The following is a 25,469-nucleotide window of genomic DNA, read 5'->3' as shown; positions in this document are numbered from 1 at the left end:
CCCACCCTGGAAATGGCCTCTGGGATAGGGAGAGCAGATTTCTGGAGCCTCTTTTGCTCCACTCCCAAGAGTTTCACACAAGAGGACAGTAGACAGATATTTACAGTTCACACTCACAGTTGGGCCCCTCTGCGCAGGCTTAGATTCGTGTCTTTTCCCCGCCTGATGTCCCAAGCAGGGAATCTAGCTTCTGCAGCAGTCTGCCGGCTGGTTTTTATGTTCTGAATCCCACCCTGGAAATGGCCTCCGGGATAGGGAGAGCAGATTTCTGGAGCCTCTTTTGCTCCACTCCCAAGAGTTTCACACAAGAGGACAGTAGACAGATATTTACAGTTCACACTCACAGTTGGGCCCCTCTGCGCAGGCTTAGATTCGTGTCTTTTCCCCGCCTGATGTCCCAAGCAGGGAATCCAGCTTCTGCAGCAGTCTGCCGGCTGGTTTTTATGTTCTGAATCCCACCCTGGAAATGGCCTCCGGGATAGGGAGAGCAGATTTCTGGAGCCTCTTTTGCTCCACTCCCAAGAGTTTCACACAAGAGGACAGTAGACAGATATTTACAGTTCACACTCACAGTTGGGCCCCTCTGCGCAGGCTTAGATTCGTGTCTTTTCCCCCGCCTGATGTCCCAACCAGGGAATCCAGCTTCTGCAGCAGTCTGCCGGCTGGTTTTTATGTTCTGAATCCCACCCTGGAAATGGCCTCCGGGATAGGGAGAGCAGATTTCTGGAGCCTCTTTTGCTCCACTCCCAAGAGTTTCACACAAGAGGACAGTAGACAGATATTTACAGTTCACACTCACAGTTGGGCCCCTCTGCGCAGGCTTAGATTCGTGTCTTTTCCCCGCCTGATGTCCCAAGCAGGGAATCCAGCTTCTGCAGCAGTCTGCCGGCTGGTTTTTATGTTCTGAATCCCACCCTGGAAATGGCCTCCGGGATAGGGAGAGCAGATTTCTGGAGCCTCTTTTGCTCCACTCCCAAGAGTTTCACACAAGAGGACAGTAGACAGATATTTACAGTTCACACTCACAGTTGGGCCCCTCTGCGCAGGCTTAGATTCGTGTCTTTTCCCCCGCCTGATGTCCCAAGCAGGGAATCCAGCTTCTGCAGCAGTCTGCCGGCCGGTTTTTATGTTCTGAATCCCACCCTGGAAATGGCCTCCGGGATAGGGGAGAGCAGATTTCTGGAGCCTCTTTTGCTCCACTCCCAAGAGTTTCACACAAGAGGACAGTAGACAGATATTTACAGTTCACACTCACAGTTGGGCCCCTCTGCGCAGGCTTAGATTCGTGTCTTTTCCCCGCCTGATGTCCCAAGCAGGGAATCCAGCTTCTGCAGCAGTCTGCCGGCTGGTTTTTATGTTCTGAATCCCACCCTGGAAATGGCCTCCGGGATAGGGAGAGCAGATTTCTGGAGCCTCTTTTGCTCCACTCCCAAGAGTTTCACACAAGAGGACAGTAGACAGATATTTACAGTTCACACTCACAGTTGGGCCCCTCTGCGCAGGCTTAGATTCGTGTCTTTTCCCCGCCTGATGTCCCAAGCAGGGAATCCAGCTTCTGCAGCAGTCTGCCGGCTGGTTTTTATGTTCTGAATCCCACCCTGGAAATGGCCTCCGGGATAGGGAGAGCAGATTTCTGGAGCCTCTTTTGCTCCACTCCCAAGAGTTTCACACAAGAGGACAGTAGACAGATATTTACAGTTCACACTCACAGTTGGGGCCCCTCTGCGCAGGCTTAGATTCGTGTCTTTTCCCCGCCTGATGTCCCAAGCAGGGAATCCAGCTTCTGCAGCAGTCTGCCGGCTGGTTTTTATGTTCTGAATCCCACCCTGGAAATGGCCTCCGGGATAGGGAGAGCAGATTTCTGGAGCCTCTTTTGCTCCACTCCCAAGAGTTTCACACAAGAGGACAGTAGACAGATATTTACAGTTCACACTCACAGTTGGGCCCCTCTGCGCAGGCTTAGATTCGTGTCTTTTCCCCGCCTGATGTCCCAAGCAGGGAATCCAGCTTCTGCAGCAGTCTGCCGGCTGGTTTTTATGTTCTGAATCCCACCCTGGAAATGGCCTCCGGGATAGGGAGAGCAGATTTCTGGAGCCTCTTTTGCTCCACTCCCAAGAGTTTCACACAAGAGGACAGTAGACAGATATTTACAGTTCACACTCACAGTTGGGCCCCTCTGCGCAGGCTTAGATTCGTGTCTTTTCCCCGCCTGATGTCCCAAGCAGGGAATCCAGCTTCTGCAGCAGTCTGCCGGCTGGTTTTTATGTTCTGAATCCCACCCTGGAAATGGCCTCTGGGATAGGGAGAGCAGATTTCTGGAGCCTCTTTTGCTCCACTCCCAAGAGTTTCACACAAGAGGACAGTAGACAGATATTTACAGTTCACACTCACAGTTGGGGCCCCTCTGCGCAGGCTTAGATTCGTGTCTTTTCCCCGCCTGATGTCCCAAGCAGGGGAATCCAGCTTCTGCAGCAGTCTGCCGGCTGGTTTTTATGTTCTGAATCCCGCCCTGGAAATGGCCTCCGGGATAGGGAGAGCAGATTTCTGGAGCCTCTTTTGCTCCACTCCCAAGAGTTTCACACAAGAGGACAGTAGACAGATATTTACAGTTCACACTCACAGTTGGGCCCCTCTGCGCAGGCTTAGATTCGTGTCTTTTCCCCGCCTGATGTCCCAAGCAGGGAATCCAGCTTCTGCAGCAGTCTGCCGGCTGGTTTTTATGTTCTGAATCCCACCCTGGAAATGGCCTCCGGGATAGGGAGAGCAGATTTCTGGAGCCTCTTTGCTCCACTCCCAAGAGTTTCACACAAGAGGACAGTAGACAGATATTTACAGTTCACACTCACAGTTGGGCCCCTCTGCGCAGGCTTAGATTCGTGTCTTTTCCCCGCCTGATGTCCCAAGCAGGGAATCCAGCTTCTGCAGCAGTCTGCCGGCTGGTTTTTATGTTCTGAATCCCACCCTGGAAATGGCCTCTGGGATAGGGAGAGCAGATTTCTGGAGCCTCTTTTGCTCCACTCCCAAGAGTTTCACACAAGAGGACAGTAGACAGATATTTACAGTTCACACTCACAGTTGGGCCCCTCTGCGCAGGCTTAGATTCGTGTCTTTTCCCCGCCTGATGTCCCAAGCAGGGAATCCAGCTTCTGCAGCAGTCTGCCGGCTGGTTTTTATGTTCTGAATCCCGCCCTGGAAATGGCCTCCGGGATAGGGAGAGCAGATTTCTGGAGCCTCTTTTGCTCCACTCCCAAGAGTTTCACACAAGAGGACAGTAGACAGATATTTACAGTTCACACTCACAGTTGGGCCCCCTCTGCGCAGGCTTAGATTCGTGTCTTTTCCCCGCCTGATGTCCCAAGCAGGGAATCCAGCTTCTGCAGCAGTCTGCCGGCTGGTTTTTATGTTCTGAATCCCACCCTGGAAATGGCCTCCGGGATAGGGAGAGCAGATTTCTGGAGCCTCTTTTGCTCCACTCCCAAGAGTTTCACACAAGAGGACAGTAGACAGATATTTACAGTTCACACTCACAGTTGGGCCCCTCTGCGCAGGCTTAGATTCGTGTCTTTTCCCCGCCTGATGTCCCAAGCAGGGAATCCAGCTTCTGCAGCAGTCTGCCGGCTGGTTTTTATGTTCTGAATTCTGCTCTGGAAATGGCCTCCGGGATAGGGAGAGCAGATTTCTGGAGCCTCTTTTGCTCCAATCCCAAGAGTTTCACACAAGAGGACAGTAGACAGATATTTACAGTTCACACTCACAGTTGGGCCCCTCTGCGCAGGCTTAGATTCGTGTCTTTTCCCCGCCTGATGTCCCAAGCAGGGAATCCAGCTTCTGCTCTGGCCATGGTTTTATAAGTCTCAGAATCTGGAGTCTCGGTCACAGCCCATACCTGCCATACCATGCAGCATAGACACTTTCATCTTAGGGGAAGCACACCTCCTGATGTATCTATTATAATTTTTCTAGAACAGTGAGTTGATATTCCCCCAAGAAATATTTTAGCCAGCAGGCCCATTGGTGGACGTTAATTATACCTGCTATGTGGATTACTGGCAATATTTCTGAAATTCATGACATGATAGTGACATTACAATTTCTTTCTTACTATCTGGCATATTCTCTTTCTTGCAAAAATACAGGCCAAAATTACAGGCCTCACTCAATGACCCAGAGAACTTTTCAGCACCAAAAGTCTGCTAGTTTCTCTCCTTGGCCAGATAAATTTGTATTTCTAAAGCAAAACAGTCAGCTAAAATGCACATTCCTTTCTCCTTATGTTATTACTTCCCTTTTAGCTAGGGATTCTTTTCACCTGTATTGGATAGTTTTTGGTATGTATATTTTAGAGTCTGCTGTCATTGTGTCCCTTCTTTTAAGACTCCCTGCCTTTTTTAGCACAGAAATTCCTAAGACTGGGTTGAGGGTGTATATATATATATATATATATATATATATATATATATATATATATATATATATATAGCCAACATGGAAGAGTAAAATTGTCTCACGTCTATTGAAGATGCGGGTCCCCATACAATTTATTTTGGTGGTTTCATTATTTCATGTTTTATATTTGGCCACTCATGTGCCCATTTTTCTCTCGTGAAGGATTTTTCCCCCCACTAGAGATGCTGAGACGCAAGACACCTGTAGCACATACCCTTGGGACTGTGTCCCCTGGACTGATGGATTGAGAGGATGTGGGGGGACTTATTATTTACCCAGGTTCCAACTCTGGTATTTGGAATCAAGAGGGTCCTAGCCTAGCTCATACACTCTGAGAACTGTGCCTTTGATCTGAGAAGGCAGCCCCCAGACTAACCTAGTATTCCTTCTCTGCAGTGGTATTGGACACCCCAACTATCCATTTGCTGATGAGTACTGAGTGCTCCATATTCCCTCCTCTTGTCTCATGTGGAGAGACCAACTCGCCACCTATATTGTTGATGGAGGCATCACTGGTGGGTTCATCCCATCTTCTTCTAGCTTGTATGTTTATTTGAGTCAAATAATAAAAAATAAGATTGGGTGTGTATGTTCTGATTATTCCATCACAAATATCAACATGCATGTTTCATACCATTTGGAAATGAGAATGTTCTGTTGTCAGAATTGCATGTGATTTGTTAGCTTACTAGCTTATTTTTATTTGTCATTAATGACCCACATGTGTTTGAAAGATCTATTTTTTCTCTCCTGGCATATTTCTCCAATCGCTCAATTGTGTTTGTACCAAGGACATCATTTCATCTGATTAACTCTAGATTTTTTTTTTTTGTTTTTTGGGCCACACCCAGGTTACTCCTGGTTTGCACTCAGAAATCACTCCTGGCAAGAGTACCATATGGGACGCCAGGAATCAAACAGGGGTCTGTCTTAAATTGGACTCTTTCAAGATAAATGCCTTACTACCTGCTATTGCTCTCACCCCATGTGGTTAACTCTGAACATTTCCTCTTAACAAAGTGTTCTTCTACTTTGTTATCCAGCACTTATCTTGATTTTGCTCTTCTCTACTGTGATTGTCTCAGAAATACTTTTTTCATAGTTCCACATTCCTTCAGAATGAAGTTCTGTCTTTGGCTCACCTTTTGTGTATTTTAATTTAATATAACTTTATTTTATGTTTTAAGCTTTTCTAATGATTTTTTATTAAAAATATAATGAAACTGACCCATGAAATGTTACTGATATTAGACTTAAGCATTGGCAAATGCTCCTGGGAAGCAGAAAAATGAAAGCGACAAATAGAAACTGGAATTTTCAGAAAGTCAGTCCTGCCAGGCTCTGGGACTAGCAGTGTCTGTCCTGAGCTTGTCTTCTCTCTCAGTGGCTTTGTTGGAGATCACTTGTGTGACTTCCATATACCACTTCAATGTCCTTGTGATAGGCCTATCTCTGTGGCTGGGAGCCACCACTCAGGTCTGGGCAAAGGAAAAAAGGCCAAAGTGGTTGAAGTTTTTTAAAGGAAGCCTTCCAAATTTCTCTCCTGGCTTCAGAAAACCATAACTAGCTTTGCCCACTGAGCAAGTGGGGTCCATAGCCATATGATTTGACATGGGGCAAGGGGGAGGGGACATCCACACTTAGTAGATTTTGACCAGGTGCTTCAGCCCATGTGGAAAAGACCTATACATTTTTCTCTATCACCAACTCCCTAATCTTAATTTTGACAAGTCACTAATCCTGACAACCTTTCCATGGGTGGTGCATCTTAAGCATGCCAAACCTGCCATAGGACCTTTAGCTGCTCCCCAATGAATCCCACACTATGTGCACTTATCCACACACTGCATGTTCCTGCAAGTTGCTTCCAACTATGTTCAAATCTGTAAGGGCAGGAGGGCTACACCAACCTCTAGGAATCCAAACCTTTGCCCTTTTTCTGCCTGTTTAATTTCAATCTGGTGACCAGAATGATTGTACAGTTGGGTAGAGTGTTTGCATATGACTGTCTTGGCTTAAATCCCTGGCAACCTGCAAGCACTTCAAGAGTGACCCCAAGCATCAGAGTAAGCTCTGAGCACCAAGAGGCATGGTTCAAAAGCAATGAATGTTTAACCCTTTACTATTGCTCAGAAATTATTCTCCAAGAGAATTTTGTTTCCAGGACCATCTTGATAGCCTTTTCTTTTCTGATGACTGACACACCTGTGTTTTCCTCTCCACACTTAATTCAGCATTTCCCAACCAGTCCTCTTATGCTTATCAGCTACTTTATTAAAAGCAGAATAATGAAGTGACCTTCAAGAGGAGCTGTTTATAGGAACAAAACAATGTCACCCCAGTGGGCATTGACCAAGGTGAAGGCCACATTAATTTGCTCAGATTCAGAGTGTGTAGTTGGATAATTGAACCGAATCAGAAACAAAAACTTAGGCTTTGGTTTTATTCTTATTTTTTTTGAGGGAAGGGGGCTGTTTTTGTCTATCTCAGAGATTATTTCTCCATTCAGTTACCTTGACAGTTGTCAGGTCATAGGACTGGGATTGCTTATTTGTAAGAAAAGTATCTTCTTTCATTTCTCAAGCTCTTGAATGTTTTTTTGTGGAGATCACACTACATGGTGCTCAGAGATTACTTCTGTCTTTGTGCTTCAGGAATCATTCATGCAGAGCTAGGGGAACCCTATTGTAGTATCCAGGATCAAGACTGGGCCAGATATTTGCAAGATGGACACCTTCCCACTGTACTTCTTAAGCCCCTTGTTAGTTTTCTCAGTGAACAGACAGAACTGCAGACCGGAGGCTGCTTGGGTTCCCTGGATGGACCAGGAGGTCAACCTAAAAGTGTTAGGGTATAAAATAAAAATTGATGAGTTGTAAGATCACCCCAGGCACCATAATTCTAAACCTACCGATCCAGGCCCAAACAGGAACCTGAGCCCCAGAAACATGAAAAGACCCCAAAGATGGTTTCTACCTTGACCCTTTAGTGGCTAACCATCATCATGGCCTTCTTGAACTGGACTGTGTGTGCAGTGATGGCCCCTGAACATTGGTGTACATGGCCCCTGTTTTATTTTTATTTTTATTTTTTTAGTTTTTTTTGGATCACACCCGGCAGTGCTCAGGGGTTACTCCTGGCTATCTGCTCAGAAATAGCTCCTGGCAAGCACGGGGGACCATATGGGACACCAGGATTTGAACCAACCACCTTTGGTCCTGGATCGGCTGCTTGCAAGGCAAATGCCTCTGTGCTATCTTTCCGGGCCCGCCCCTGTTTTAAATGCTACAGAGGCCCATCAGGAGGGACAGAAGCATATAGTAAAGAGGACAGAGCTGAATACTCTGAACAGCATCCCAGAGGCCAAAGTCCATGACCTTTCTTCTACCAAAGGATCTTTGTCTGAGGACCATGGTCCCCAACCTGCAGCAGTTTAGCAAGGTTACTGCTGAGGCAGAAGTCAACAAGAAAGTTCCATTTGAGGGGTTCAACAGCAAGAAGATGAGCTCGTCCCCCCACCCAGATTCTGGCTCAGGAACTGAAGGGCTTTCCATAGCAGATATCCTAAGCAGCTTAATACATAAGGAATAGATGGAGAATATGAAGGATTCAAGCCCAGAAAGGCCAACAGAGGAGAAGCTGCTTTTAGAACCTCCTGAAACTTTCTTCTAGGTTAATATATTGACCCTATTATCATTTGTCATTATATTCATGGTTAAAAGGCTTGTTCTACTTGTATTAGATTTTATAGCTACTGTTTTTTTTTATCTCTATACCCCACTGCAAGAAGAAAAATGTGTATCCAACTTTACTAGTTTAATATTTCTTTTTTTTTAATTTCTTTTTTTATTTTAATTATGACAACAAAGATGTAAAGAAGAGGACAGGTTAAAGTTACAGTGGAAGCCCAATCACCCATAAACAGAATTCTCGGTAGTCCCATCGATATCCCAGCCTTGAACTTTCAGCCAAAGAGCATTAATAAAAACAAAACTGAACCCATGTACAATACAATTCCTTGTCCCTCAAATCCCCAGTTGTAGTACATACTATTTCTTAGCAGCACACAATATAATCTAAAGACATTATACTTATGTAGCTCCTTACACATTGAGGGCAAAGTACATTTCTCTAGTTCCATGTACATACAAACTAGTTTAAGTTAACCTCGAAAGTTTTAGTGGCTTGTTTTTCTTAAGAATTAGAGTCAAGGGAACATAGTAAAAAATGGTATTAATGTGGCATTTGTTTGCATAGGCCCATCAAAACATAAGGGACATGGAAAGACAAATTATGGTCTAAATACAAGGAGACCCCAACCCTGAAGTTTCCTGGCACAGGACTGACTCTAGGCTCCAGGCGAATTAGTTTGTCCAATTCGAGTCATCGTCGGTAGTGGCGATACACCTCCATTCCTCACATAGTCTCTGTTGTTGGTATCATGCTTCTGTATTAAAGATCCTGGAGTCTGCATATCCCATATTGCAGTCAGGATGGTGCATAGCTTCCTCTCATTTCACCTCACACTTAAGGGGCACTAGAGAGAACCATGTCCTATAGAGCAGGTCATTGATGTTGTCAAGTCTTCTCAGTGTAAACGGAAGTCTCTTTTTAGGGGGTCGATGACAGACCCTTGATAGTGTCTTTCCTGGTAGAAGACTGCTTCCAGCTGTTGCTGTAAAAGACCTTGGATGTTTCGTAGATAGCTTGCCTGGTTCCGGCGTGAATGGAGGATGCCCATTCTTCTGATGCCTGTGCCAGATCATTATATCAATGTTCAGGGTGTAAGGTACATTGTACTGAGATTTATTAGATAAGAACTTATCTGTATGTATGGTGTTTTCCCATTTTAATGTGTCTATGCAAACAAGGATCAATGCCATGGGGTGTTATTGGTGCATCTGGAGGCAATAGGAAGAAGACCAGCAATTTCCATGACATAGTTCAATCATAGGCATCAAACTGAGGGACAGTTCCACCAACAATCCTTACTGTACAGCTTACAAAGAATAGACAAGATGAAAAGTGAATAGAAACATCATGGTAGAAGAATATATAGAGAGTTACATCAGTTAAAGAAAATACCCATTAAAAATTCAAAAGATATATGTGTTCAATTTGTGTCCTTCTAAATAGTTATCTGATTTGTTAGATATACTGTATGTCTTAGGTCAGAGATTAGAACTATGTGTTACTGAAGTTAAGAAGGGTAAATCTGGGGTAGTGATGGTTGGAAGGAGCAAATATTCGCGGGGGGGGCGCTAGCCCCCGCGCGGTTTGCAAAATGTAGACTGGTATGAAATTACCAGTGACAGACTGAGTATAGCTGAGCAGCTATCTGTCACCCACCAGATCGAACTCTACCCCCCTAAGCCCCACCCTAGGCCAGTGTCCCGGCCCGGCCTGGGAGTGGGGAAAACCCAGGGTGCCCCGTCAGCTCCTCCCAGAAACCCACCTGGAGATCCGGAGGAATGGGGGAGAGGGAGGTCGGGTGACCCAAGTCCGGGCCCCCCTGACCCTAGGCCGGACAAAAAGGCCGCTGGCCCATGGGGGGCCTGCCAGCTGCCCGTCCGGGCCGGCTGAAAATCCTGCTCCGGGAAGGGAGAGAAGCCCTCCCAAGCCCAAAGCTCAGGGACTGGAGCCCCACCCTAGGCCAGTGTCCCGGCCCGGCTGGGAGTGGGGAAAACCCAGGGTGCCCCATCAGCTCCTCTCAGAAACCCACCTGGAGATCCGGAGAAATGGGGGAGAGGGAGGTCGGGTGACCCAAGTCCGGGCCCCCCTGACCCTAGGCCGGACAAAAAGGCCGCTGGCCCATGGGGGTTTAATATTTCTTTGCACAATTCCAAGGAAATTCCCGTAATTTGTTAGTTTTAAAAAAGTTCTTAGTTGTTTTATTGAATGTTTACCAATTTCTTTGATTTTTGATTGTGTATAATATGTAACAACTTGTTCTCAAATTGTTTCTGCAAAAAAGTTCTAATATCTTTGTCTCTAGATGTTGTTGAAAAAGAAATTTGGACACAATAGATGCTTATTATAATGCTCATTATAAGACTATTTTACCAATCATATTTTCTTTTCTCTTAAATCCTTATTTCTTTATTATTATATATATTTTATTTAAACACCTTGATTACATACATGATTGTGTTTGGGTTTCAGTCATGTAAAGAACACCACCCATCACCAGTGCAACATTCCCATCACCAATGTCCCAAATCTCCCTCCTCCCCACCCGACTCCTGCCTGTACTCTAGACAGGCTTTCTATTTCCCTCATACATTCTCATTATTAAGATAGCTTAAAATGTAGTTATTTCTCTAATTAAACTCATCCCTGTTTGTGGTGAGCTTCATGGCATGAGCTGTAACTTCCAGCCTTTCTCTCTTTTGTGTCTGAAAATTATTATTGCAAGAATGTCTTTCATTTTTCTTAAACCCATAGATGAGTGAGACCATTCTGCGTTTTTCTCTCTCTCTGACTTATTTCACCCAGCATAATAGATTCCATGTACATCCATGTATAGGAAAATTTCATGACTTCATCTCTCCTGACAGCTGTATAATATTCCATTGTGTATATGTACCACAGTTTCTTTACCCATTCATCTGTTGAAAGGCATCTTGGTTGTTTCCAGAGTCTTGCTATGGTAAATAGTGCTGCAATGAATATAGGTGTAAGGAAGGGGTTTTTTGTATTGTATTTTTGTGTTCCTAGGGTATATTCCTAGGAGTGGTATAGCTGGATTGTATGGGGGGCTCAATTCCAGTTTTTGGAGGAATCTCCATATCGCTTTCCATAAAGGTTGAACTAGACGGCATTCCCACCAGCAGTGGATAAGAGTTCCTTTCTCCCCACATCCCCGCCAACACTGTTTATTCTCATTCTTTGTGATGTGTGCCATTCTCTGTGGTGTGAGGTGGTATCTCATCGTTGTTTTGATTTGCATCTCCCTGATGATTAGTGATGTGGAGCACTTTTTCATGTGTCTTTTGGCCATCTGTATTTCTTCTTTGTCAAAGTGTCTGTTCATTTCTTCTCCCCCATTTTTTTGATGGGATTAGATGTTTTTTTCTTGTAAAGTTCTGTCAGTGCCTTGTATATTTGGAGGATTAGCCCCTTATCTGATGGGTATTGGGTGAATAGTTTCTCCCACTCAGTGGGTGGCTCTTGTATCTTGGGCACTATTTCCTTTGAGGTGCAGAAGCTTCTCAGCTTAATATATTCCCAATCTGTTAATTTCTGCTTTCACTTGCTTGGAGAGTGCAGTTTCTTCCTTGAAGATGCCTTTAGCCTCAATGTCCTGGAGTGTTTTACCTACGTATTGTTCTATATATCTTATGGTTTTGGGGCTGATATTCGAGGGTCTTTAATCCATTTGGATTTTACCTTCGTACATGATGTTAGCTGGGTGTCTAAGTTCAATTTTTTTGCAAGTGGCTACCCAGTTATGCCAACACCACTTGTTGAAGAGGCTTTCTTTGTTCCATTTAGGATTTTTTGCTCCTTATATCAAAGATTAGGTGATTGTTATGTCTGGGGAACATTCTCTGAGTATCAAGCTTATTCCACTGATCTGAGGGCCTGTCCTTATTCCAATACCATGCTGTTTTGATAACTATTGCTTTGTAGTAAAGTTTAAAGTTGGGGAAAGGAATTCCTCCCATATTCTTTTTCCCAATGATTGCTTTAGCTATTTGAGGGTGTTTATTGTTCCAAATAAATTTCAAAAGTGCCTGGTCCACTTCTTTGAAGAATGTCATGGGTATCTTTAGAGGGATAGCATTAAATCTGTACAGTGCTTTGGGGAGTATTGCAATTTTAATGATGTTAATCCTGCCAATCCATGAGCAGGGTATGTGCTTCCATTTCCACGTGCCCTCTCTTATTTCTTGGAGCAGAGTTTTATAGTTTTCCTTGTATAAGTCCTTCACATTTTTAGTCAAGTTGATTCCAAGATATTTGAGTTTGTGTGACACTATAGTGAATGGAGTTGTTTTCTTAATGTCCATTTCTTCCTTATTAGTATTGGTGTATAGAAAGGCCATTGATTTTTGTGTGTGTTAATTTTGTAGCCTGCCACCTTGCTATATGAGTCTATTGTTTCTAGAAGCTTTTTGGTAGAGTCTTTGGGGCTTTCTAAGTAGAGTATCATGTCATCTGTAAACAGTGAGAGCTTGACTTCTTCCTTTCCTATCTGGATTCCCTTGATATCCTTTTCTTGCCTAATCGCTATAGCGAGTACTTCCAGTGCTATGTTGAATAGGAGTGGTGAGAGAGGACAGCCTTGTCTTGTGCCAGAATTTAGAGGAAAGGCTTTCAGTTTTTCTCCATTGAGGACAATATTTGCCTCTGGCTTGTGGTAGATGGCCTTAACTATATTGAGAAAGGTTCCTTCCATTCCCATCTTGCTCAGAGTTTTGATCAAGAATGGGTGTTGGACCTTGTCAAATGCTTTCTCTGCGTCGATTGATATGATCATGTGATTTTTATTTTTCTTGCTGTTGATGTTGTGTATTATGTTGATAGATTTATGGATGTTAAACCAGCCTTGCATTCCTGGAATGAAACCTACTTAATCGTAGTGGATGATCTTCTTAATGAGGCATTGAATCCTATTTGCCAGGATTTTGTTGAAGATCTTTGCATCTGCATTCATCAGCGATATTGGTCTGTAATTTTCTTTTTTCGTAGCATCTCTGTCTGGTTTAGGTATCAAGGTAATGTTGGCTTCATAAAAGCTATTGGAAGTTTTCCTGTTTTTTCAATTTCATGAAAGAGTCTTGCCAGGATTGGTAGTAGTTCCTCTTGAAAGGTTTGAAAGAATTCATTAGTAAATCCATCTGGGACTGGGCTTTTGTTTTTGGGCAGACATTTGATTACTTTCTTAATTTCCTCAATAGTAATGGGTGTGTTTAGATATGCTACATCCTCTTCATTCAATCGTGGAAGATTATAGATTCCAAAAATTTATCCATTTCTTCCAGGTTTTCATTTTTAGTGGCATAGAGTTTCTCAAAGTAGTTTCTGATTACCCTTTGAATCTCTACCATATCAGTAGTGATCTCTCCTTTTTCATTCCTAATACGAGTTATCAAGTTTCTCTCTCTTTCTTTCTTTGTTAGTTTTGCCAGTGGTCTATCAATCTTGTTTATTTTTTCAAAGAACCAACTTCTGCTTTCGTTGATCTTTTGGATGGTTTTTCTGGTTTCCACTTCATTGATTTCTGCTCTCAGCTTTGTTATTTCCTTCTGCTTCCCTATTTTTGAATCCTTTTGTTGAGCACTTTCTAATTCTATGAGCTGCGTCATTAAGCTATTCAGGTATGGCCCTTCTTCTTTCCTGATGTGTGCTTGCAAAGCTATAAATTTTCCTCTCAGTACTGCTTTTGCTGTGTCCCATAGGTTCTGATAATTTGTGTCTCCATTGTCATTTGTTTTCAGGAAGGTTTTGATTTCCTCTCGGACCCACTGATTATTCAGTATGAGGCTATTTAACTTCCAGGTGTTAATTTTTTTCTTCTGTGTCCCTTTGTAGTTTATATATAATTTCAGGGCTTTGTGGTCAGCAAAGGCAGCCTGCAAAATTTCTATCCTCTTGATATTATGGAGGTATGTTTTGTGTGCTAACATGTAGTCGATCCTAGAGAATGTCCCATGTACATTAGAGAAAAATGTGTATCCAGGCTTCTGGGGGTGGAGTGTCCTGTATATATCTACTAGGCCTCTTTCTTCCATTTCTCTCCTCAGGTCTAGTATATTCTTGTTGGGTTTCAGTCTGGTTGACCTGTCTAGTGTTGACAATGCCGTGTTGAGGTCTCCCACAATTATTGTGTTGTTATTGATATTATTTTTCAGATTTGTCAACAGTTGTATTAAATATTTTGCTGGCCCCATCATTCGGTGCATATATGTTTAGGAGGGTGATTTCTTCCTGCTGTACATATCCCTTGATTAATACAAAATGTCCATCTTTGTCCCTTACAACTTTCCTAAGTATAAAGTTTGCATCATCTGATATTAATATGGCCACTCCTGCTTCTTTTGGTGTTGTTGCTTGGATGATTTTCTTCCAGCCTTTTATTTTGAGTCTAATGTTTGTTCTGACTATTCAGGTGCGTTTCTTGTAGGCAGCAGAAGGTTGGATTGAGTTTTTTGATCCATTTAGCCACTCTGTGTCTCTTAACCGGTGCATTTAGTCCATTGACATTGAGAGAAAGAATTGTCCTGGGAGTTAGTGCCATCTTTATATTAAAGTTTGGTGTGTCTGTTGGTAAGCCTTGTCTTAAAGTATGCCGTTCAGTTTTTCTTTTAAGAATGGTTTTGAGTCTGTGAAGTTTTTGAGCTGTTGTTTGTCTGTGAAACTATGTATTGTTCCTTCAAACCTAAAAGTGAGTTTTGCTGGGTGCAGTATTCTAGGCGAAGCATTTATTTCATTGAGTTTTGTCACTATGTCCCACCACTGCCTTCTGGCCTTGAGTGTTTCTGGTGACAGGTCTGCAGTAAATCTCAAGGATGTTCCCTTGAATGTAATTTCTCTTTTCGATCTTGCTGCTTTCGTAATTCTGTCTCTATCTATGGGATTCGTCATAGTGACTAGGATGTGTCTTGGGGTGTTTTTTCTGGGGTCTCTTTTGGTTGGTACTCTTCGGGCATGCAGGATTTGATCACATGTATTCATTATCTCTGGTAGTTTCTCTTTAATGATGTTCTTGACTGTTGATTCTTCCTGGAGATTTTCTTCCTGAGTCTCTGGGACTCCAATGATTCTTAAGGTGTTTCTGTTGAGCTAATCATAGACTTCTATTTTCATCTGTTCCCATTCTTTGAGTAATTTTTCCATTGTTTGATCATTTGCTTTGAGGCTTTTTTCTAATTTCTTCTGCTGTATGTAATTGTTATGTATCTCATCTTCCAGTGTACTGATTCTATCCTCAGCTGCTGTTAACCTGTGGGAAATCTCAAACATGTTTTTCTTCAATTCATCTACTGAGTTTCTCAGACCTGTTATTTGATCTGAAATTTCTGTTTGGAGTTTTCTCATTTCTATCTTCATATTCTCCTGATTCTTTTTAGTTTTCTCTTCTATACTTTGTTTGATTTCTTTGAACATGTTCCATATTGCAACTCTAAACTCCTTATCTGAGAGACTGACTAGGTGGTTGGTCATGTTCAAGTCATCAGAGTTGCCATCTTCATTCTCTATGTCTGGCACTGGCCCGTGTTGTTTCCCCATTGTCACACTAGTACTGCGTGTTTTTCTACGTGTTGTGATTGTATTCATTGGCTAAATGCTGTGCAACCGTCGCGAAGGGGAGCGGAGCAACCGTGCTCCCTCTGGCCTTCTCCCTTTCTGGGCGTGTCGACTCACCTCCACGGAAGGCTCACAGGAAGGCAGGCTGGCAGATGGGTCGCACCCAGGATGAAATCAGGCCAAAAATGCAGGACAGCAGAGTAGAGAGGCAGAAGGGTGCTGGCATCTGAGATCCAGCGAAGTTCAGTGGCTCCTCCCTTTCTGGGCGTGTCAACTCACCTCCACGGAAGGCTCACGGGAAGGCAGACTCCCCAGAAAGTTCACAGGAAGGCAGGCTGGCTGATGAGCCGCACCAAGGGTGAAATCAGGCCGAAAATGCAGGACAGCAGAGTAGAGAGGCAGAAGGGTGCTGGCATCTGAGATCCAGCAAAGTTCAGTGGCTCCTCCCTTTCTGGGCGTGTCGACTCACCTCCACGGAAGGGTCACGGGAAGGTAGACTCCCCGGAAAGTTCACAGGAAGGCAGGCTGGCTGATGAGCCGCACCAAGGGTGAAATCAGGCCGAAAATGCAGGACAGCAGAGTAGAGAGGCAGAAGGGTGCTGGCATCTGAGATCCAGCAAAGTTCAGTGGCTCCTCCCTTTCTGGGCGTGTCGACTCACCTCCCCAGAAGGCTCACGGGAAGGCAGACTCCCCGGAAATCTCACAGGAAGGCAGGCTGGCTGATGAGCCGCACCAAGGGTGAAATCAGGCCGAATCGATTGGGGGAATTTGTTCCTGAATCTTAATCAGCACCAACTTTTTAAAAAAATGGATCTTGTGTTTGGATATTTTTCAGATGAGAACAATTTGTTTCTGAGTCTGTATTTAATCCCAATCTCTTTAGAACTAGTCATTGTGGTAAATTGTTTACCTGGGTGATAAAAACTTCTGGTTCTGGATTTTGAGCCAACCTCTCTAATCAGTGTCTGTTGGGGGGGCACATTTATTCCACACTCTCTAAGGAGCTGCACTGGAGGAATCAGATCTGTTCCACATTCTCTAAAGAGCTGTGGAAGAGGGACATTGGATTGATAAAGCTTACAAAGCTGCCCTCTTATTAAGTGATCAGGTTACATTAGTTTATTTTATGGGATCGAAATATTGGGTAAAATATTTAGAGGTTTTTCTACCCTAATACTAGTAGGTGATGAGAAGACAAAATTATCTATTGATACAACTAAAGGCTCTTATGATTTATTGCCAGTAGATGGTGGAACAGCAAGCTCAGGGTTTTGGGTTTGACCATGTGTTGTGACAGGGAAAATACATAAATTTCATCTTTCTCTTTCAGTAACATATGGAAGCACTTTAGACATTTTTTTTTGTGATAAATCAGAATATTTTGAAGGCATTTTAGACATTTTTTGTGACAAGGCAGAGTATTCAATCAGCATTTTTTTTTCATCTTAAGAAACTTACGGTTATCAAGACCAAAGAGTTGTATAAAAATTGAGTAGAAATTAAAAAATGATCAGACTTAGGTGCCAAATCCAAAACCATGACAACAGGATTGATACCCAATCTACAACAACCTAGACACAGAGAGGACCACTTATACTAGCATCCCAGGGAGCAAAGGAAGAGAATATAGGATGCATACTGGGAATGGGGGGAGAGGGAGGACAACATTGATGGAGGGAATGCCCCTGATTCAATGTCACTCTATACCTAAACTTTTACTGTGAATGATTTGTAATCCACTTTAGTCAAAATGAAAATTATTATAAAATAAAGAAACTTATGAACTAATATAACAAGTAAAACCAAGTAAAATCAACATCAAAGTCCCCATCCTATAAATTATCATATCTGTATATTCTATGTTGGCTGTTGGAGAAAAGAAGGTAGCAATTTGTGTAAAGAAAAGCTAAGGTCCTTTAATCCAGAAATCAACCAGAGAGTCATCAAGAATTGGAATTGTATGTCTTGTTTCCCTGTGCATCTTGGTAATATTTTCTGCCCCACCTATCTGTTTCTGTGGAATAAGAATTTCTGAGAGGGGGCCAGAGTGATAGCATAGTGGGTAGGGACATTTTTTCTTGCAGTGCCGCAAACCCCAGATGTAACCTGGTTCAATTCCAGGCACCCTAAATGGTCCCTCGAGTCTGCCAGGAGATATTTCTGAGTGCAGAGTCCAGGGAGTAACCCCTAAATGCCACCCCAAACCAATCAATCAATCAATAACCCTGAGACTTGTTGATCAATGACTCCAGACTCTGCTCTCTCTGCCTTCTACTCTCTCAAGTCCTCCAGGGTGTTTCTTCTGCATCCAGCCTCTGAGACTTTGTCTGCACAACCTCTTTTTCTCTTTTTTCTCCACTCCAGTACACTACATTTCTCTCTCATCTTCTTTCCTCCCTTTTCCCTTTTTTTTTGTTTTGTTTTGTTTTTTGTTTGTTTTTTGTTTTTTGTTTTTGGGCCACACCCGGCGATGCTCAGGGGTTACTCCTGGCTGTCTGCTCAGAAATAACTCCTGGCAGGCACGGGGAACCATATGGACACCGGGATTCAAACCAACCACCTTTGGTCCTGGATAGGCTGCTTGCAAGGCAAACGCCGGCTGTGCTATCTCTCTGGGCTCCCTTTTCCTTTTAACTCCCCTCCCCATTCCCTCCTTTCTTTTATTTCCTTTCCTCTTCATTTCCCTTATCTCCCCCTCCACTTTCTTTCCTTATTTCTCCCCCCTCCCCTTCTCTTCCTTTCACTTTATTCCCTTTCCCTCCACTCCCCCTTTCATACCCCTCTCTTTCTCTTCTCTTCTCTTCTCTTCTCTTCTCTTCTCTTCTCTTCTTCTTCTCTTCTCTCTCTTCTCTTCTCTTCTCTTCTCTTCTCTTCTCTTCTCTTCTCTTTTTCATGACTGTCTATTTTAGACTCTTTAAGAAAGAGAGTGTCTGCTTGCTTTTCTGCATAAACCAATTTTGGGCACATTAACTTCCCATACCTTACATCATTGTCCAGGTCATAGAAAGCTTGCTCCTGGTTTGATTTCAGCCCAAATGCTAGTGTCATAACCATGTTACATTTTGATGGCTTAGTCAGATGCTCTAGTGCTAGGCTGTGTTCATGCAGTTGTCTTTGTCTGTAAACTTGACATTTCTCTCAGCCCATGAGAGATTCATCCGGCACTTAGTAAATTATTTAAAATAGCTCACCTCCTGTCCGTTGACATATATAATGATAAACTGGTCCAGGCAATTGGATCATCTTTTTTTTTTCTCGTTGAGAAGTGCAGGAGTATTGTGGAGAAACAGTTCATTACTGTGCCCTATGATGTTTTCCCAAAAGAACTTGGGGGGGGCAATGAATGACCCCTCCTCACACTAAGACCTCCTTCTTGCTCATTCTTCACTGTGGGGAGTCCAAGAGGCTTGCACATGGGATTCCACATGTGTTGGCTGTTGAATGGCTCAGGAATCAGAAAGGGAACAGAAAATTGCTCCCTCAATGCACAGGGGCTAGGGCAGGTCTTTCCATTAATCTTGTTTGCTTGTCATGTGGTCCTGCTTCTGGGATTTCTTAGCCCCAGCCCAAATCCAATCTGCATGTCCTGAGCCAGGCACAGGTCCCCCTGTGTCTGTCTGGAGAACAATTGCGAAGAGTGTTCCATTTGCAAGAAATTTGATTTAAAGGGAAACATTTTTTGGGAAAATTTTCTATCTCTCTGTATTATTTCTCCTCATGGTGCCCCTTCCTATGACTTTGCTCACATCCAGAGGTACCATACTGTGGAGTGAGTGGTTACTCACTCACTTGATAAGTCTGAATTTTTTGTTTTGTTTTGTTTTTGGCCCACCTCTGTCAGGGCCCAGGGTATTTTTCCTGGCTCTGTGCTCAGAAATTACTCTAGGGATAGCTAGGAGGACTATATTGGAACATATCTGAGCTGGCTGAATGCAAAGGCAAATGCTATCCATGTTGTGCTCTCCCTCTGTTTCCCTGATTTTGTTTTTCTCCACCACTGTTTCCTTCTGTGGGCTTTAGAATTAAATCGGGATCATGAATCTGTCACAACTCAGAGTTTAGACATGCAGAGGGCCCCAAACCAGTGTTGCTTTAAAGCTTGATACTTATTTCTGTGTAGAACAGAATAGGAGTTTAAAGCAATTCTTACCCAGGCCAGAGGAGATGGACTCAGGACTTTGATAGCAGTTATGTAAGAACTGGGTTACATGAGGTGAAGGCTGGGGTGGTAAAACTGGGTTGCTATTCGAACACAAACAGCAGGGAAAAACAACTCCTAGAGACTACCAGGGGAGGTTGTGCAATGGCCTTCATAGTCTCACCCTGGGCTTTATTGGCGACTCCAGACTTCCCTCCTGCTCCACACAGAAAAACTGTTAGAAGATTCTAGAGTGCTTCAGCCATATGCCATCTAGAGTCAAGTTAGCCCAGTGCTCACTGCTCTCTTTCTCTCTGGATCCTGTCCCACTGGGGTCAAGTTCATAGAAAAGTCCTTGACTGTGGAAAGCATCCTTGCTCTGGAAACCCCTTCCTATTGACTATTCTTTTAGCACTCAGTTTACTAAGACGCAGAGAGAAATTCCTGATTCTTGATTTCCTCTGTCTCCTAGGCTTATCCCAGCATGGGCCATGAGGTTGGTATTGGAAAAACAGATAATACTCAGAAAATAATAACCAGAATCTTGAAATAGCAGTTGGCATCTTGAAAACGACTGGCATGCAGTAATTCCCAGTTCTCTGGGTAAAGTGTGAGGTGTGGTCTTGCTTTCCCAGCCTGGGCTTCTGTTTTCTCTCCATACTCTATGCTGAGTGGCATGTTACATGAGCATGAGTGGGTGTGAGGCCGAGCTAAGAAAGTCCTTTCAGGCCCCCAATCTATTCTTTGTTATACTTTTTGGCTTCTGCTTTGGCTTTGGCTTCTTTAGGCTGTAGCTGAGGGTTAAAATTTTTCTAAAGGGTCATGGAAGGCAGTTCCATAAAACTCTCATTTTTCCCCTTTAGGTTAAATATCTACGACAGACAGAGGCAGGGTCTTTTTGGTGAGTGACCTTGCTCAGGACAGTTAGGTGATGGAGACCAACTTTCCACAGAACCCCCAGTAAGAATCCTACTGCCTGCTGCAGGCATGAAATAAATGCTAAAGAGAAGTGGCCTTATGGGGCAGACCTGCCAGCTATCTATTACTCAACAAAGTCCTATTACTCTGATCTCCATGCTGAAACCTTCAACCCTTCTCAATGTCCACCATGCAATACTGTGTTGATCACTTTCTTCCATATCCCCTGATTCAGGGAACAACTCCTTCCTCTTATCCATCAGTTCCTTTGCAGCTGGACTACACTGCCCAGGGTCCAGCCAGGCTCATCTGTCTTCTGGATTCTTCTTCCATTCATGCTGCAGGAAACAGAGCCAATGACCAACTATCATCCAGCCTGCTTGCCAAGGCTAATCTACTAGAGCGCTCTCTCTCTCTCTCTCTCTCTCTCTCTCTCTCTCTCTCTCTCTCTCTCTCGACCTGGCACACAGAAACTCCCAGAATCCAGGGCCAGACACTCCCTCTAGGGTCCTCCTTGCTTTCTGCTGCATACACCGTATTTGTCCTGCACTGGATCTTTCATGCTCACTCTCTCCTGGCCCAGTATCTCAGCTCTTCTCCTGCCCACCCTGTACACACATTGTGCTACCTTCTAGCTTCTTTTTCTTATAACAACACCTATCCTTCTCCTCCTGTCTCTACATCTCAGACTATTCCATAATTATACTCTGCAGTGAACTCGTTTGTTAGTGGTCCTCTCAAAGCTGCTGAGACAGACCATGAAGAGACAGCCCATGAGGAGGGGAGAGGAAAGTGTCTCACTGTCTTGTGTAATTGGTGTCTTGCCCAGAAGAGTTGCTCACTGAGTGATAGCTGTGTAGAGGTGTGTACCTGAGGTCATTGTGAGGTACACCTAGACTCATTTTGTAGCCATCTTGGTTGGGGTGGGCTGACCCCTCTGTGTTCTCCATCATTTCATGTGCTATTGTTCTATATGAATGGTGTCTCATACTCCAACCCAGAATCTTCTAAGAAAGTTTGTTCCATTTGTGGGCAGGTTCCTCAGCAGGCTTAGTGGAGCTGGATCTTCTCAGAATCTTGGATGGTGCAGATAGATTTCTGATTGTTAGTGAACACCCTGCATTACCTAAAACAAAGGTGTTCCACAATTTCCTCTTTCTTTTTATCAATACCTATACCTTTAATATGAAGAAGTCCACCTCAACTCTCATTCTGTAGATTGAATTTGTACTGAGAGAATATGACATGAGAAGCAAACTGACTCCATAATTCTCTCCTGACTAGCTTGGTTTATTAATTCTCCACTGTTAACCCTCTCCAGTCCCAATTACCTAGGGTGAGAAATGTGGTGGCTGGGGTGAATTCACAACGTGGATTGATTTTATACCTGCTGACACTATGTTGGGACACTAGCATGTGTGTGTGTATGTGTGTGTGTTTGTGTGTAATCACAGAATCCAATATCTGACCAAGGCCGGTATTTTGTATTGATTTAGTCTGTGCCTGAGCAGAGGTGCTGGAACAAACTCATGGTCTGTAACACATTTTAAAAATCTTTGGGCTACACCTGGTGGCATTTACTACTTACTAATGCTCTGAGCTCAGGGATCATCTCAGCAGTTCTTGGGATCACACACAGTCCCGTAGATTGAGCCCAAATTGGCCTAGAGCAAGCCAACATGGTATCTCTGCCTCTCTACTGGCTCTGATAGGTGTCATCAGCCAGTGGCTGCACAGTCTGGGAAATTCATTGTCCTGATTTCAAAGACTTGGATATGGCAGAGCATACGGGGGTCACAGTGAGATTGTGTTTACCCATATAGCACCCCTGCTTGGATAAGAGAAATGAGAGAGACAAGGTGTGAGAGAAGGTAGAGAAATACAGAGCTGGAGCCCTGCTTTCACTGGGTTGGGATCTTTACTGGGGTCAGGATTGCACAGGAGAATTCATTGTAGAGTTCAAAGTTGAAGAGGTGGATTTGAAAGCTGGGAAGATAGTAAACAGAAAAAAAGACCCTTGTGAGTACACCATACCATAAGAATGATGGTATTACATGGCTCTGAGACTGAGGGCTTGGTGGAGAGCCACTAGCAAGACTCTTCTCAGGCTGTTAGTGAGACAACTAGATCCTCAATGGAGGGGAACCTGGGCCTCTAAGATGGCATCAGGTTCATTATTGTGTGAATGGATAATCTAGGATCAGTAAGACAGGAACTGAGCCTTATTTTGGGCTTGTTTGAGAGTTTCAGAGGACCTGCACAGGACAGCAGCATCTGTAAACACAGTGAGGAGGCTCATGATGTAGGAGGGTCCTGGTATATGTGGATCTCGATGTCCATGGGTCCTGATGTTGATGGGTCCTGCTGTATGATTATCCTTTCAGTTGAGCGTGAGTCTAGTGTGAGGTTGAAGTGTGTGAGTATTATTCAGGGTACATGGGTGGCTCAGCCACACTTCCAGATCCTGAGATTGTCATGATGTGGGACAGAGTTTGCACATGATAGTGAATCCTCGACCAGCTGCTTCCCCACAGGATCCACGCTGAAGGAAGCAATCCCAGGCCTCTCCCGAGTGCCATTTTCTACCTGTCTTCCAAGATAAGACCTAGCCTTACACAGGACATTTTTGACCAGGAAATCAAAATTAGAGCATCCCCAAAATTAGACCTTTTAAGTTAAAGAAAAACAAGCATTTTTAAAGTTAATAACTAAAGGGAATGTGCTTTTAAGTTTGGTGTATGCCACATACTTGTTAGGAGATGCTTGTTCTGAAATGCTCTTACCCCTTCATTTGCTTCTGCATATCTACTTGGCTTCAGTTAATGTAGGAATGTGTCATTTTCTGCCCCAGCCTGTGTAGAGAAAGTACGTCCGTGAAAAAACCTTGGAGCTTCCAGAGTTTCTGTCTTGAGGGTTCTCAGTACTGAGCTCTATTAAATTTTCTTTACTTTCATTTATTTCTGTTTCTGGAGAGTCTGTGTTGAAGAATGGCTTAAGACTCATAAAGAGTTTCTTTCCTGCCAGCTCCAAACCTCTGCAATACACAGACCAGGGTTCTGAAAACCCCTGGGTATTTGTTTATGTGCTGTGCCTAATATCGCCCTGGGTTCTGGCCATTGTAAGTCCACTGTAGCTTTGTGTGCCAGGGCTGGCAGGAGTAAATCACCGGTCTACAGCTATGAGCACCTCTGCTGATCCTCAGTGGTTCTCATATCAATGGGGTCTTTGGGTCCATCCTCAGCTTCCCTAGAGTTAGGTGGGTGGGTGAATGAGCCTACTACTTTCTGCACACACAGGCAGATACCCAGAAACTGCCACTCTGGGCCCAGTTTCACTTTGGAAGACTTGGCTGCTTGCCCTGGCTGCCTATTGTCAGGAAAAAAGAGCTCTGGGCCTTGCCTCCTGCTGGAGTTTGTGCTCTGGGCAGTTAAGTAAGGACTGTGAGCAGCAGCTCTGTGGTGGTGATGGGGCACAAGGGCAGTCGGTGTGTGAGGCTGAGTGATGGGCAAATGATGCCAATGCTGGGCTCCTGAAGATGTAAGTTTGCTAAATTTGGGCCAGAGGGATTCCCTGAGTGCTGTGATGACCTTAGGTGTTTGTGGTTGACAGAGCTCAAGGTCCCAAGCACTAGGTTTATGTGGTGGTGTGGCAGGCAGGAAGGACCCAGTGTCTTGTACTCATGGGTGACATGGTGTGCCTGGGCATGTGTATGATGTGAAATGTTGCCCAGAGCACACAGCTGAGGGTATCTAGGACATGTCTGACACATCTGGGAATGGGTGCTGCAAGGGCACATATAATGTTGGCAGTGTCCTCAGTATTTCTGTGACTTGAACTGCTTACAAGTCACCCAAGGCACCCAAGTCACATACAGACCACTTGGATATTTCAGCTCTGTGGTGCTCACAGGGTGTCTGGAGAGTATGTTTGGAGTTTAGAATAATTTGGGGCTACCAAGACAGGAAATCTGAGGGTGCATATCACACTACATGTATGTCTGTATTACCCAGTGTCTTGCTTTGTTTGGATTGTTTGTGATTCTGGGCCAGATCTAGCTGTGCTTAGAGACCACTCCTGACTCTATACTCAGAAATCACTCTTTTTTGTTGTTGTTGCTTTTTGAGCCACACATGGTGATGCTCAGGAGTTACTACTGGCTCTGCGCTCAGAAATCAGTCCTGGCTTGGGGACCATATAGGATGCAGGGGGATTTGTCCTAGGTCATTCGTGTGCAAGGCAAACCCCCTACCACTGTGCCATAGCTCTGGCCCATAATTGAATTATTCTTTTTTATTTTTAATTTTTTTTCAGGGATCGCTCTTGGTGGGACTCAGGGATCATGTTTAAAGTCATATTTAAAGCATAAAGTCAATTTCAAATGATATTAAAACAAGGAACGCAAGTGAGTACATTACAAAGCAAGTAACTTTGCTCTGTACCTTGCCAGATTCCAAACAGCAGTTATGATCCTTCACCAACTCTTGCTAATTTTATTTATTTATTTATGTATTTATTTATTTATTTTCTTTTTCTTTGGGTTTAGATCAGACCTGAAAATACTCAGGGTTTCCTCCTGACTCTGCATTGAGGAATTACTGCTTTTGGAATTCAAGGGACCAAATAGGATGTCAGGGATTGATCCTGGGTCAGTTCCTTGCAATGCAAACACCCTGCCTATTTGTGATCACCCTGGCTCTGTTCACTGACTCTATAA

At 43.9% G+C, this 25,469-nt stretch overlaps 1 protein-coding gene across 3 annotated transcripts in view; it reads left to right on the top strand.

Annotated features, from left to right (window-relative positions):
* The window catches only part of LOC126013285 (aldo-keto reductase family 1 member C15-like), a 509,781-nt gene that overhangs the window by 141,949 nt on the left and 342,363 nt on the right, over positions 1 to 25,469 (top strand). For 2 of the 3 annotated variants that reach the window (XM_049776312.1, XM_049776313.1), the window contains exon 9: positions 4,843 to 5,131. The exons of the other annotated variant lie outside the window; for it this stretch is intronic. In XM_049776312.1, the coding sequence (XP_049632269.1) occupies positions 4,843 to 4,885 (43 nt within the window). In that variant the 3' untranslated portion in view covers positions 4,886 to 5,131. Of the gene's footprint in view, positions 1 to 4,842; positions 5,132 to 25,469 lie in introns of those variants that run through there. 3 annotated transcript variants of the gene reach the window in all.

The sequence above is a fragment of the Suncus etruscus genome, chromosome 7 (genome assembly GCF_024139225.1).
Source record: "Suncus etruscus isolate mSunEtr1 chromosome 7, mSunEtr1.pri.cur, whole genome shotgun sequence".
In the NCBI taxonomy this organism is placed as follows: domain Eukaryota; kingdom Metazoa; phylum Chordata; class Mammalia; order Eulipotyphla; family Soricidae; genus Suncus; species Suncus etruscus.
The sequence above is the reverse complement of the archived record's forward strand: the minus strand, read 5'-3'. Positions and strand labels throughout refer to the sequence as shown.